Source organism: Mus musculus, chromosome 3 (genome assembly GCF_000001635.26).
Source record: "Mus musculus strain C57BL/6J chromosome 3, GRCm38.p6 C57BL/6J".
Classification (NCBI taxonomy): Eukaryota; Metazoa; Chordata; class Mammalia; order Rodentia; family Muridae; genus Mus; species Mus musculus.
In genome coordinates, this window is record NC_000069.6 from 142700771 (window position 1) to 142715878 (window position 15108).

At 45.5% G+C, this 15108-nt stretch overlaps 1 protein-coding gene across 4 annotated transcripts in view; it reads left to right on the forward strand.

Moving 5' to 3' along the window:
• The first annotated feature begins 248 nt into the window (after window positions 1-248).
• Kyat3 (kynurenine aminotransferase 3) overlaps window positions 249-15108 on the forward strand; it is a 43893-nt gene continuing 29033 nt past the window's right edge. Inside the window, exons 1-2 of one of the 4 annotated variants that reach the window (NM_173763.4) lie at window positions 278-405; window positions 5919-6025. Coding sequence is in view for 1 of the 4 variants with exons in the window: in NM_001293560.1 (NP_001280489.1) it covers window positions 5920-6021 (102 nt within the window). In the remaining 3 variants the exon portion in view is untranslated. Of the gene's footprint in view, window positions 406-5918; window positions 6026-11958; window positions 12272-15108 lie in introns of those variants that run through there. The other 3 variants (NM_001293560.1, XM_006501431.3, XM_011240114.3) reach the window with 3 other exon arrangements.

A 15108-nucleotide genomic window follows, 5' to 3' on the forward strand; every position in this document is an offset into this window, starting at 1 on the left:
AGGCCGGCCTCTCAAGCATTTTCAAGTCTTTCTCCTAGAACCTGCTTCGAATCCACGCAGCGGAGATTTAAAAACAGTTCTGCTCCAAACAGTCGCACACTTCCACTTTTTCCTGGATACTCAGCCAAGGCCACGCCCTGTCCCCTAGCCTGGGAGCTTCTTGTGCACTCTCACAGGGCGCGCCACGATTGGAGAAATCCGTAACCAATCTGTAGCCTTAGCCCTGATACCGGAGCCAATCCCTGGTCAGAGCCACGAACCGCCTCCACCCCGCCTCCTCTACAATCAGGAGGGTTCCTGCTGCACTCTGCTTCTGGATCCCCGAGTGCATTCCGCCAGGAACCCCGGCGACACCTAGCGACCTCCGGACTAAGGCCAGGGACGCATTGGAACCAGGAGAACGATGTAAGCGGGCGGGACGTAGTGAGCGGTGACTCGGCCCGGGGCATACAGAGTTTGCGGAGCCGGGAGCCAAAGGGAGGTCGGCGGGCAGGAGAAGCGCCCGTACTAGGCACATGGTCGGACCACAGCGGAGACTGTGGGATTTATCTTGGGGTTGACAGGCTTTTCTTTGGAGAAAAGTCCACCCTTGTCCCTTTTACTCTTGATTGTGTAGTCTGGGTGTTTAGAACGCACCTTTGCAAGGGCAATACTGACTTCAGTTCATCCGTGAAAGATGTTTGTGTTTGTTTCTTGAGACAGTCTCTTCTTCTGGAAGTAGTTTTGTGGCAAAGGAACTTTTTAATCCTCCTATCTCCACTCCCACACACCCGACCCACACACCCAGTGCTAAGATTAGAGGTGTGCGCCACCGCTGCTGGTTTTATTCGGTGCCTAGGTTGGAACCCAGAGCTTCATCCCTACTAACTGAGCTACCTCCCTAGCCCAGATAAGGCGAAAGTTCAGGGTTGGAAAAGCAGTTAAACCAGAAGCTTGAGATTATCTTTTCGGAGCTTTGCAAAAGACAAAAGCAGTCTTAATTGGTGGTGTCTGAAGGTCAAGCATTCTTGTAGATCTGAGCCGCTCGCCCCTAAGCACCTCCATTCAGTGTTCCACCTATGGGCTGCTGGGTAGGTAGGTGGCACACGGGAAGCTTGCTCAGGGCTGCAGCCAGCCAGCCTGTAAATCTGTTCAACTTTTGCCTGTGTGCGGTACCCTAATTTCGGCATCAGGTGACCATACCGCTTCCCTTGTGAGAGAATCTCACTTTCACGCGGCCTTAAAGCCCGTTTTGAATGGTGCCTCTTAACTCTTATGCTGATAATGCCTCTTAACACTTATGCTGATAAACTTGACTGTGTTTTTTATTCATGCTTCACCTCTTCATATGGCCTTGAATGCCTCTGTACTTTGAAAGCTAGAACCCTGTTCACCTCGCTCTGTTGCAATTAGCGAACTTTATAAACACTCTAGAACCCGGCTAACAGGTATGGCATGTGGTGAAAATAAAGGGAGCAGTGTTATTTATCAAGAGGCTGTCTCTGATAAATCTTTCTTGAGCTTTTAGGTAACCTGAAGGTTCCTGACGTTTTCAGATTGCTAACACAACTATTCTTTATGTCTGTATACCTCCTATGGGTCAGATTTGTAACTTGGTAGTTTGAGTGGTAAATTCAGAGCACTAAACTTTAACCATGTTTAAACTGAGTTGTGAATGCTTTGCCTACCTTTGAGATTTGCGTTTTTCCTTCAACTTTTAACCTCTAGGTTGCCCACGGTCTTCCAGTTCTGAATCAGTCCACCCTAGAGATGATAAAATGGTAGTTTTAGTTTTCTGTTGATCCGTGTGTATCTAACATGGGTTTCATATTTGATATACCCTATGCCATGATTAGATTGCCTGGGTCACCCTGACTCACATATCTCTGGTTTTCTTCACAGACCCTTGAGCTTAAGGAGAAACCAAAAGCCAACAACTTTTTTTTTTCTTCTAATTTCATGACATTTGAATGTATATATCAGTTTAGTTTATCCATGAATATCAATGTACAGCGTTCTAGCAAAAAACACATTTAAAAGTCAAAAGCCATGCAGATGTAATGAGGCTAGTAATCCCATTTGGGGGGTGAAAGCCAGAGGATCAGGAGTTCAAGGTCACCCTTGCCTTGAGGATAGCCTGGTCTACATAAGACCTGTCTCAAAAATAAATAAATGAGGTCTGTCAATGGTGGCACACATCTTTAATCCCAGCACTTGAGAGGCAGAGGCTGGCAGATTTCTGAGTTCAAGGACAGCCAGTGCTATACAGAGAAACCCTGTCTTGAAAAAAAACAGGGCTGGAGAAATGGCTCAGTGATTAAGAGCACTGACTGCTCTTCCAGAGGTCCTGAGTTCAAATCCCAGCAACCACATGGTAGCTCACAACCACCCATAATGAGATCTGATGCCCTCTTCTGGTGTGTCTGAAGACAGCTACAGTGTACTTATATATAATAAATCAATAAATCTTTTAAAAAAAGAAAAAAAAACAAAATAATAAGAATAAGAATAGAGAAACCCTGTCTCAAAAAAAAAAAACAAAATAATAATAATAAATAGGAAAACTAGCTTTCTTCTCAGGCTCAGAATCTGTAACTGAATCAAGTGTGTTTGCCCCCTTGGTGATTGAAAAGCCAATAAGCCAACTTGGCAATAAAAGAATGGGAAAAGTTAATTATATCTAACAACTTGGCAATACACTATATTTAATTCCCAAGTCAAAAATCACAAGGGCTACCTACACCTATACAGCTACTTGAGTGGCCAAGGGTGGAGTCAGGACTAGCCTGAGGCTATATAAGGAATTGGAGGCAGTTTAGTTTGCCCAAGCTTCAAAAGAAAATAAGAACTGGAAACATAGTTAAGACTGCTAGAGAGCTTTGCCTAACCTGGGCATGGCCCTAGGTTCGAAGGAACTCAGGGACACACAGTCCCTTTTTCGGGGACAGCATTTGCATAGGCAAGACTTGTCATCAAGTGTGCAAATCCACGCTCAAGTCCTAATGTGTGCACCCACAGCAAACCCTTCTCCCAGTGAGCCATGTCTGACCCCTTCCTAGTTTAAGAAGTGAGAAGAAACACCATGTAGTGTTACAGCTGCCTTACACACTCAGAATAAAAGCTGATGGTTGATGAGTTCTGTTTGCTGGGATTTCTTTCCAGTTCTAAGTAGCTGGGCAGTCGAGAAGCTTCATTGCCCAGATCTCCCTGCATTTTCCTGAGACTGAATGATTTCCCTACGGGTACAGAAGCAGTTCCCAATGAATCCTTCTTGTGTAACTGGAGACTCTTGAAATAGTTGTCCAGGAAACCCATCTTCAAAACTAATGTAAGATCCATAGCTTCTCATTTGTCAAGAACCTGTTTGAAGAAGCCAAGTGTCATGGCACATGCGTGCAATTCCAGCACTTTGGAAGTCGGGGAAGGAGGATCAGGAGTTCAAGGCTCGCCTCTGTTACATAGAAAATTCAAGGCCAGACTGGACCTCATTAGACCCCCGTGTCAAAACGTTAGGGAGTTAAGGGATGGATGTTCTGACAATCCAGTTTCACTCTTTGGCAGAGCTGGGATTGCAGACCCTCCCCTCTGGGCCCAGCTTATACACTGTCTTTTTACTACTAGTGATTGTTACCCAGATGGCCACAACTGAAATTTGACTAGTTCCTAAATGATCTAGTCTGGATATTAAAACTTCTAGAAGTTGTCTTTTTATTTACTAAAATTTCATGTTCACGATGAGATCAAAGATATTTATTATTATTATTATTATTATTATTACTACTACAGGATCTCACTCTGTAGACCAGTCTGGGCTTTTCACAGATACCCACCTGGCTCTGCCTCCAGAGCACTGGGATCAAAGGCCACCATACCTGGCCTTAAAAATTAATAATTTAATTTAAAATATCTTCACAAATCTCAATGCAAAATGACTTAATGTCAATCTCAATAAAACATCAGTGGATCTGAGGGGATGTCTCAAAAGAATACCTTTATTTATTTAAGAATACTGAAGCACCACAGGGGAATGCAGTGGTCATTTTCAAAGGGGACTCAAGGGGAGGTGGCTTTAGGGTTTTTCTTTTCTTTTAAGGTATTGGGATTAAACACAGGACTTTTCCTTGTGCATGGCAAGTACTCCTCTACTGAGCTGCATGCTCACTCAAGATTTTGAGACAGTCTTGCTAGCCCAGGCTAGCCACAAACATGATCTCCCCACTTTACTCTTACAACTGCTAGGATTTCCAAGGACACTATGATCAGCACATAGGGGTAAGTTCTCTATGAGCCCTACTTAGTTGATGTCTGTGGGCTGTGTTCTTCTGGTGTTCTCGACCCCTCGGCTCCTATAGTTAGTTCTTCCTCCTCCTCTTTCCTCGGGTTCCCCAAGATCCTTTGGGGAGAGACTCTACTGGGTCCAGCATGGCCTTATTGGGGACAGAATAGCACGCTTCCTGCCCCTGGGACAGGGTCAATGGATGTGGTCCTCTATGAGTGTCTATGGCTGCCATGGTCATAAGGCTTGTTTGTATAATAATGTGCATATTTTACACTTCTCCTTTAAGGAATGTCCTCCCTGTTAACCTTAATGACTCCATGACAATCAGATAGTATTAAGACCAGGAGGCAAAGGTGCAGTTAACATATTAACAAAATGGTAAACACTGGGACCTTCAGGACAGCCCTTAGGGCTGTGGGAAATAACTCTAAAAACATGAGTTGGAAAATACATAATTTCTCAACTGTGCAAAGTATAAGGATGCAATATGAATTATGAGTGATTCAAGAATCTAGAGGAACAAAGGCAGCTGCATTAATGATCCAGCTTGTCAGAAAAATACAGAGGCAGGGAGATTCCTGAGTTCAAGGTCAGCCTAGGACTGAGCAGGGTTAGGCCCAGGGGTAGTATAGAAATGGTAATTTCAGGATGGACTCCAACCCATTTATCTGATCACCTGTGTTTAACAGAGTCAGATTTCTGAATCCTTATACAATATTAAAAGAAAATGTGTGCTTGCTGTCTCCTACGAATTAAGGAGCTAGGGTGATGGGCTACTGATTCATAGGAATCAAAAGGAAACCTGAAGTGACTAGATTGATATGTAAAATAAAAGACTGGGCTTATGAACTGCAAGAAATGAGCTATCCAGAGAATTTTTTTAGAATAGCAAGAGAGTACTGTTGAGAGAAGTGTCTCAAGCAGGAGAGAGAGAGAGAGAGCTAGCTAGCTTTCTGCAGCTCTCCAGAGAAGAAAAGAAAGCAAAACAGAGAGAAAGCAGTCTGGAAAGCTGGCTCCAGCAGAGCATAGGCCACCAGCTTGCACTCACGAATTGACTGCGAGTGGTTTGTTTTTGCAGCTCCCAGACACCCCTTCTCTCAGGACCCCTCTCCAAGCCGAGGTTGGTCCCTGGTAGGATCCAAGGAGATCTCCAGTTTGGACTCTCTCTCCACCTAAAGTTTGAGTGAGGGTCTCTATAAGACGAAGAAGAGGAGCTTTCAGGTGATTCCAGAAATGGATAATAAATAATAGAAAGGAAATCCAAAAGGAAAAGAGGCCAGGAAGAAAGCTAGTATAGTTGCCAAAGATGTGAAGTTCTGTAGCTAAATATGCTTGCTGTTAAGCTTGACACACTGAGGAGGGTGTCTAGAACTCACACGGTTAAAGGAGAGACGTGAGTCCCCACAAGATGTCCTAGGAGCCCCACACTCATTATTAGCACGGTTTAACGTCTAATGCTCTGAACCTTGAAGTCTAAATACAGCATAGCATAGTGAGGGCGAGAAGTCTGAAGCATTTTTTATACCGTGTATATATACCTGAAACCCCTCATCAACATTTAAGGTGTATATGCGCTTGTGTTCTCTCAGCCACCCACGGGGATCTTGCAATGGTGCAGCGAACGCTCATTGACTCCTCTTTCAATGTCTCTTTTCTCTAGCATGCTTTTGGCCCAGAGGAGACTCATCTCCCTTGGCTGCAGATCAAAGCCCATAAAGACAATTTACTCTTCTTCGAAAGTCCTCGGACTCTGCACTTCTGCCGTAGGTATTGCTTGTCACAGACCCAATATTGCATGTATTTTCTCACGTTGGTTAAAAATTATGCAATTTCCCAGGGACTTTTAGTATCTCAGTGGGAGGTGTAGTTCTGTGATGTGGGCTGAGGGAGTGAGTCTTAGTGGGGGGTGTAATTCTGTGATGTGGGCTGAGGGAGTGAGTCTCATCACTGGCCAGAACTCTGGTTCTTTGAGCACCTGCCTGCTTGTCGCTCGTGGCTCATCGTGGTGGCCGTTCTTAGTCTACGGTCACAAAATATGAGTTTGAATATGAGTTTCTCTGTGTTCCAAATGAGAATGTGTGACAGGTGTATTCACTTGCCCAAAGTTGGGTACCTTACTCACCGTGCCTGGCTCTGCCATGCTGAAGTGCAAACCTTTTTGTTTAGCAAAGGCTATTGCTGTGACCAAAAGTCCAAAAGTGCAGGTCGATGACCTCCAGTTCACCTAATTCAGTGTTTCTCAACCTACGGGTTGTGACCCTTTCACAGGAGTCATATCTGATATCCTGCATGTCAGAGGTGACACTTAACAACAATAGCCATCACTTAGGTCATCAAGAAGGGGAAGCCAACAGAGCTGCCATTTATTATTATTTATTATTTTGGTTACCTGTGGAGTTCAGGTGCCGTCTCACTGTTAGCTTCAAGGTTGATAGAGACAGGGGTTCACTCAGGTTAGGGGTACAGGTTAGGAGTGTTGTCTGATAGTCATGTGGGTGTTAGGTGAGACGCAGAAGGTGAACACTGGAGTTGCACGTGTGGACCACTGCACAGCATGCCAAGCTGTACCTCGCCCCACCCCCAGCATCTGGGAAACCTCCAGGGCTTAGCTGTGTCTCCAGCTGCCATGAGTTCAGAGAAGCCAGTGGGCACAGGTGTGTATGAAATACGCAATGCATGGAAAGGCAAACTACTTTCTCCACAGACTGAAGTCAGCCAAACGTGCAGCAACAGGCTTTGATAGATACCTGTTTGCCTTCAGTTTAGGAAGGTCCAGCGCAGTTCACACCCACTGCGCTCCTAGGACCGGTCCTGGGAGGGTGTGCCGCCCGTGCCTGGCTTCCTGTTGAGGTATGTGTAAGATTTTCCTCTAACACACCATCTCTCGGAGAGTCAGGATTGACCCGTCCAGCAGGTCCAGTTATTCGAGGATCTCGAGGGGACCTCCTCCTAATAACCAAATGGGGGGTAGAGAGAGACGAGGGTCTTGTACGAGTAACGACACGGAATCCGTTCTGAAGTTGTATCAAGACCCCCAAAATGTATTAGCCAGGCCCAAGGTTTAAATACACAAGCAAAGGGGGAAGTGCCTTTCAGCAGGAAGGATGGGGCAGTAGAATTGCACAAGGAAACGGGGAAGTACAGATACTTATCAGCGAGAGGGATGGGGTAATACAAGCAAAAGGAGAAGTATTTATCAGTGGGAGGGGGGGCAATAGAATTGCACATTCTTAGGCAGTTACGCGGGGAAGCAGGAACTTGGCGGTATCAGGGTATCTTGAGGTCAGGACATCCGGCGCTGACTTTCTTGGAGCGGTGCATCCGGTGGCCCACTTTTGACCCTCTTTTCTTCTCGGGGGGAGAGGCCCAATTCAGAGATCAGGACAATAGTGTTGCCTTAATGGCTCCCAACACAGGATCACTCATGAGTTCAGTCAAGAGAAGCTGAACACATCACATTCAAAATGTTCATTTTTTTGGCTGGTTGATTTGGTTTGGTGCGGTTTTTCAGACAGGGTTTCCTGTAAGGGAGTCTGACCTAGAGCTTGCTAGGTAGCTCCGGCTGGCTTCCTCCTGCCTCTGCCTCTCAAGTTCTTGGCTTACAGGTATGCATCACCATGCCTGCCTGCCTGCCTGCCTGCCTGCCTGCTTATTTGTAGTTTGAGACAGGCACTATATAGACCAGGCTGACCTCAACTTTGTAATGATTCCTTATCTCCAGCCTCCAGTACTGTTGGGAATACAGGACAGCCACGAAACCCAGCTTAGAAATAATAGTGTATAAAATAGAGAAACCGAGTATGTGTTGCTTAGAGGTTTCCGTTAGATTCTCAGACCTTTGTATCTGGAGTAATTGCCTCATCCTTAAATCTTAGTTCAGAGGTCCGGCTGAATTTTACATTCAGTTTTTCCATCATGGCAGGAGCAGTCTGTGTTGGTGCTGCCATCTAGTGGCCAAACATAGTAATCCACCTGGTTTCCTGAATACGGAGCTCCTATCTGGGAAGCTCCTATCTGTGAGATCATTTTGTTTATCTTTACTTGAGGAACTTCCGTTCTTTCCAGAGAGAAAAAGGAGGCGTGGTCTCAGAACACCCTGACAACCTTTTCAAATCAAGTCTAGATGCAACAAACTACAGTGAAGACTGACAACTCAATTGATCGTTTGCTAGAAAACGATCCGTGAAAAACCAGCCACAAGCAACCACACAGCATCCCCGTAACCCCGTGGCAGCGGGCCTTGTGTTTGTCTGTAGCTCATGGCTTACCTTGTGGAGCTGTAAATTGAACCCAGAGCCTGCACACTCAAAGCAAACACTCCTCCACTGAGCTATAACCCAGTCCTTTGATTTGTTCTTTGTCATTACGGATTAGTTCGCCTTTGTATTTTATAGGAGGGTTTTTTTTATATACATACAATGATTTTAAGTGTAGCATGTCGGTGGTTTCTCCCTCCTTGCCGTTGAGTGCTACTTCAGGTTGTAGATTGGCCGTTGCTTCCTTCTCTTTTCCCCCTTTGAGAAGCTTTGTGTTGTTTCTAGGTTTAGATTTCTGTGCATAAACTGTGTGAAGGGTCCCTGTGCCTTGATTTATTAGATGAGGTTTTCCGTTCTCTTGTAAACACCTCACAGTGAGATGTCTGCTTTACTTTTAACTATATTTAAATTATGTTTAGTTTTTAGGTCACTTCCAAAACATTTCCCAAACTGCCTGGACCCCATTACATCCCATGAGGCCTGAGCAGTAGCCAGTGGCCCACATCCCTGTCCGCAACACTTGCTGTCTACAAACATCTTAATGGATTCATTATGATGTCTCCTGATTTTAGTTTTCATTTCCCTGGAGATTCCTGGGGCTTAATGTCCCTCCCTGAGAGTGAATTTGGGCGTGGGGTGGGGGAGGTTACTTTGTGTCTTGGGAAGGAAAGTAGAGTAGGTGGGGACAGAGATGAAACAAAACCTGTGGGCTCGAGGTCTCTTCCCTGTGTGCTGGAGCGCCCCTCTGCACTTCCAACAGAAGCGCCAACCTTCTTATCATTCTCCTTTATACCAAAAGACTGCATGCAGATTTAGTCTGCAACTCATGCAAATAAGAGGTCTGATAGCTTTGGGCTGTTGAGGGCATCTGATGTGCCAGGGGAAGCCTCGGCCCTTGGTAATGTCCCAGTGAAGTCCTGAGAGTGCCGGGTTGCACAGAAGCCCGAGTGACAGCTGTGTACTTCACAAAAGAAGCCATGGCATAGGTTGGGAGATAGTATGGCATTTCCAGTGTGTTTTAAACGAAACGAGAGACATTATGAAGTATTATTAGTGATAAGGAATGAAGGAGTCCTAAGTGCTGTGGCTGTGGGCACTGGGACATCAAAATATACACAAATAAGTAAAATTAAAATACAATAGTGTGAGTGTGTGTGTGTGTGTGTGTGTGTGTGTGTGTGTGTAGTATTCAGGGTTCTTCTAGAAGAATACAGAATCATACATTGTATACAGCTCTGCTTTTGCTATTTTAGGCCTTTCTTGCCCTCTAGTCACCTTGGCTGCGCTGGGTAAAGACTTGATTAATGACTTCTACTGTCTGGATTTGACAGCCTCGTTTCCCTCAGCTTCATCCCCTTGTTTGTGAGGCTTTTTCTGTACCCGTCTCATCCAACCTACAAGCATTAAATCCTGTGGGTTAAGTCCTTAAAATGTGTACAGCTGTAGCTTCCTGTATTGGGCGCCCGGGTTGTAATTCCTTTCATCTTTGGAACTAGCTTTGTTGACAGTTTTCCTTATCTTTGCTAAACTCGCTCGCCACCGCCACCGTGTGTTGAAGCTCTAGAGAGGCACCCTTCCCTTCAAGCTGAGGAAAGATTAAGTAGCTTGTGATTTCAGCAGCTTTGTATAAGACACAGCTCGTGAATATGCAACACCTGAAATCTCACTGATGAACAAATGCACTCCACATGCTTGGCTGTGTTCAAAATTCACACCAGACCTTTAGCTGCTCTCTAGGAAGTAAGTTTTACACAACCACTATTTACCTCTGCCGTTGAGTCTGGTGTGCGAAGAGCATCTTATGACCTTGGTCAAAGCGAAGGGAGATTGCTTATTCTGGGGCCAAATATGAGTTGCCGTTGTTCAGGAGCACGGGAACACCCAAATTCCATGTTCCAGTGTGTTAACAGTCTGATGGAGCTTTTGTGGTAATGAACAAAGATAGTCATGAATCAAGCCAGTTTTAAAATATGTTGGTGAAGACATTAGGTAGGGAGGTTAAAGCAAGGTGCGTGCGTGCGCATGTGTTGGGGGGGGGTCTCTATTCTTATCTGTGACACTCAGCCTTTCGGTTGGCAAAGCTAGTGATCTATTATACCATTCAAAGGATTTTTGTACATTAGCCATAAATACATTAGAATAGACACTGAGTCCCTCAAGGGGGCTGAAAATAACCTGAGAGAAATTGAAACTGGGCTCTGGACCTGCAACGTTCCAACCTAACCTCTGTGAGTGACCAGTGGCTTCTCACCTACTTCTCACCCGTCAACTGATTTCCCCAGTGCGTGAGCAAAGCAAGTGCTTACGCAATGGGAGGTTTAGTTTGTTTTTGCTTCATTTTGTTTTCTTCTCTTCATTGCCTTTGGAGGCCAAAAGGCTGACATCACTTTAATAGAGACCTTCCTTCCTACTGAAGGAAGGAAGAGTCTTACGTTCTCTGGCTTTTCAGTGGTTTCCATGGGGGGTTTTGGCATTCCTGACTTGGAGAGCCATGACTTTAGCCTCTGTCAAGGCCTCCACACTGGGTGCCCAGATGTCCCCTTAAATGAGGAGCCAACACATCAAAGCAGATGTGAGCCCACCCTAGTGACCTCATCTTAACTCTGGCATATGCAATGAGCCTATTTCTTCTTTTTACGACATCTTTTTTTTAATTTTTTATGCATCTGAGTGTTTTGTCTGCATGCATGTGTATGTATCACATACATTGATTGATACTTCCCAGAAGAGGGTGTCAGAACTCTGGAACTGGAGTTACAAAATCTTCCATGTGGGTGCTGGGACTAAATCACATCTTCTAGAAGGATATCCAGTGCTCTTAGCTACTGAGCCATGTCTCCAGTCCCCAGGGACCCTATTTCTATAGCCAAACTCTGAGTATTAAGAGTTAGGGTCTCCACCTACGTAATTGAGGCACACCAAATTCAACCCATAACAGCGACCTGTCTGATCCTGCCTTTATTTAGTTGTTTCCCAAAGTACTTACTGCTTCCCCTAGTGGGCAGTTACATAACCCGACTTCATGGCTCAGCCATGAAATAACTGATTATATATATATATTTCTTAAAGGAGGTAGTGTTTGGGTAGAGGCTGAATTTTGTCTCAAGATGACAGTGACAAAGAGCAGAGCAGCAGCTGAGGTTCTGTGCATAAGAAATATAAGCGAAAGGAAAACCTTTATAATCTTATGCTTTTAGTTACTGTACTGGGGCTAGGAAGATTGGGGTTAAAGCATTTGTCGTACAAGTGTGAGGACATGCACTCCTGTGGGAAACGGATGCGGTCGCATGGGCCAAGATGGCGCCCTGGCCCATTGCCAAGCCCAGTGAAACCCACATGTTTACTGCCTTGCCCGAACATGCGCAGTGAAACTGCATGTGTAAGCTACCTGCCAAGTTGGATCTGTCAGCCTATCTGTGACCGATCTGAGCTTGTGCCTGGAGCGTGTGTGATTCTGATTGGATGAGGTGGTGTGGAGGGAGATGAGGTCAGTTGCCGCTACTGTATAAATATAGACCTTGCCCTGAGGGGAAGAGAGCTGTAAGTGGAGAGGGCTGTGCCCCAAGTAAAAGAGCTGTAAGTAAAGAGCTGTGCCCCAAGTAAAAAAGCTGTAAGTAAAAAGCTATGAAGGAAGCTGCAAGTAAAGCGGAAGCTGCATGAACCCATCTTGGTGTCTGTGTCGTTCCTGTCTCCAAGGGCGGCAAGGACTGCGGAGACTGCGACAAGTGTTGGCCCGTACGGGGAACTCATAATTTTGGTAAGCAGCGGTAACTAAAGAAAGCATAGGCCTGATAGGTTCCCCGGAAAAAAAAGGGGACGAAGCATTAAGGTTCTCAGATATAGAGACGAAGGTAAGGTTCCTGGGAAAAAAGGGGACGAAGCACTAAGGTTCTCAGGAATAGAGACGAAGGGAATTTCAGCAACATGGGTTCAACTGCGACTAAAATAAAAGTAAAAATGTTAGCCATCTGGATCTTAGTTGGGGCGTGCTTGGGGGACGCCAGTGGATAGTACAGTGCTGAAATAGAGGAAGGAGCAGTGGTGCTTGAGGAAGCTAAGGAGATTGCTTCTCAGGCTAGCTGCTGAAAACTTAAACAGCTTAGACAACAAGCCAAAGATAAGAAAGAGAAGAAGAAATCTCGCTCTGAAGGGTCTGCTAGTGACAGCGATGGGACTGATGGTGACAGTGACATCTGTAGTCGGATGTTCCGCTGGAGTTTGAGACGTGGTAGGCCACCCGAGCCATCAGCCCCTCTGTTGCCTTCTCCTCCCCCCTATAAAGATGAGGGAGACAAAGGGGGAAAGCGTAATCTTCATGAAAAGTCTGGAAAAATGTGCCCACTGTTGCGGGGGCCTTCCCAGTATTTCAGGACCAACAGGGGCAACGGAATCATGAACCTCTGGAGTGGAAGGTTATACAAAGATTGAAGGAGTCGGTTTCTACTTATGGGGTCCAGGCTGCCTTTGCCGTAACTCAGGTTGAGTCCCGCGTAGCCCAGCTAATTCTTAAGGGTATAAAGGTGGGACTAGGAGCTTTTGGTAAACAACCTGATGTAAAACGGATTGAGGTACTTACCTCCACTAATTGGCTTCAGTTTGTCATGACCCGGACTGAGCCAATCCCAGGTGCTGTTAATGTATTTGCTGATGGATCCAAAGGCGGTGTGGGAGTAGTTTATGTTGAAGGAAATCAACCCCAAGCTCATGTATTTCCCTATCAATCTGTACAAGGTGTTGTTGGAGCAGTTAGTATTTTCATTATTCATATGTCAGAAATGTGTGTAACCTCTGTTCAGTATCAGAATTTTTCCAGAGCTGCAAATCTGTCGCATGCAATTGGTGCGATGCTGCTAGGAAATTGGAGTCATGATCTCAACACAAAGAAGGAATTGCAAGCATCAATTGTTGCCGTGAACAACACTCGTGTGGAAATTTCAACTGCAAAGCAATGGCTGGAGATCATGCAGGGAACTGTGGAATTCTTAAAAAATTGGGGAGGGATAGCCTTTTGAGCGCTCCTGCTGACTGTTGTGTGTGGAGGAATGCTTTGGTGGATGGCACATATGTGAAGGCAGCACAGGGCTGATAAATGAGCCTTAGTGCAGGCTATGGCAGCCTTAGAAGCTGGAACACCCCCCCCCATGTTGGCTCAACATGCTGGATTAGTAATCAATGATGGGTAAGACCCTCACGTGTGCATACCAACCTAAGACAGGATGGCGAAAGTGAGTTCCTCACTCCCATGATGGGTAAGGATGTGGCACAGATGGGGGCAACCTAAGACAAATGTTGATCCCAGGGCTACTAATAAAACTAAAATGGGGAGATGCAGGAAGCAGTTGCAGCCGCATGGGCCAAGATGGCGCCCTGGCCCATTGCCAGGCCCAGTGAAACCCACATGTTTACTGCCTTGCCCGAACATGCGCAGTGAAACTGCATGTGTAAGCTGCCTGCCAAGTTGGATCTGTCAGCCTATCTGTGACCGATCTGAGCTTGTGCCTGGAGCGTGTGTGATTCTGATTGGATGAGGTGGTGTGGAGGGAGATGAGGTCAGTTGCCACTACTGTATAAATATAGCCCTTGCCCTGAGGGGAAGAGAGCTGTAAGTGGAGAGAGCTGTGCCCCAAGTAAAAGAGCTGTAAGTAAAGAGTTGTGCCCCAAGTAAAAGAGCTGTAAGTAAAGAGCTGTGCCCCAAGTAAAAGAGCTGTAAGTAAAGAGCTGTGCCCCAAGTAAGAGAGCTGTAAGAAAAGAGCTGTGCCCCAAGTAAAAAAGCTGTAAGTAAAAAGCTGTGGAGGAAGCTGCAAGTAAAGCGGAAGCTGCATGAACCCATCTTGGTGTCTGTGTCATTCCTGTCTCCAAGGGCGGCGACTGAGACGATGGAGACTGCAACACACTCCAAACCCCAAACCCACACAAAGCTGAGCACGATAGCATGCATGCATCCCAGCCCTCGTTTAGGAGGATGGGAGGCTGAGACAGGAGAATTCCCCGAGAAAATTAGAAGCTAGTGAGGGATACATAGAAGCCATCACGAGACTCTGTCTCAGATAAAGCAAGGACCAACACCCTATTATCCTCTGACTTACACACACAAACACATGCACATGTGCACACACAGATAGATAGATAGATAGATAGATAGATAGATAGATAGATAGATAGATAGATAGATAAAAATGTTAGGCTCTTTTATTACCAAAGCATAAATTAAGCTGATTGACATAAGTGCCTAACTTAACTTCAGTGACACTATAATGTGAATGAACTTTTCCATTCATCATATATTTGTTGAAAATTCACCATGTGTCCAGTATAGAACTGTATCATAGTCTCTGATGGTATTGACTTGTCTGACAGATACCTTAAGTACCCATATACCTGTTCAAATACCAGTGTGGGTATTCTGTGAAGATGGTTTTAGATGAAATTAACATGCAGTTGGTGGGTTTGAGGAAAGCTAAGTAGCAGCCCTAGGATGGATGATCTCTGTTCTGTTGATGTCTTTGGAGAAAAGAAATTAATGCTTCTCCTAGGAAATAAGAATGGAGACCTTAGATCTGAGCTGTGATGCAGGCTCTCCTGTTGTCTACTCTG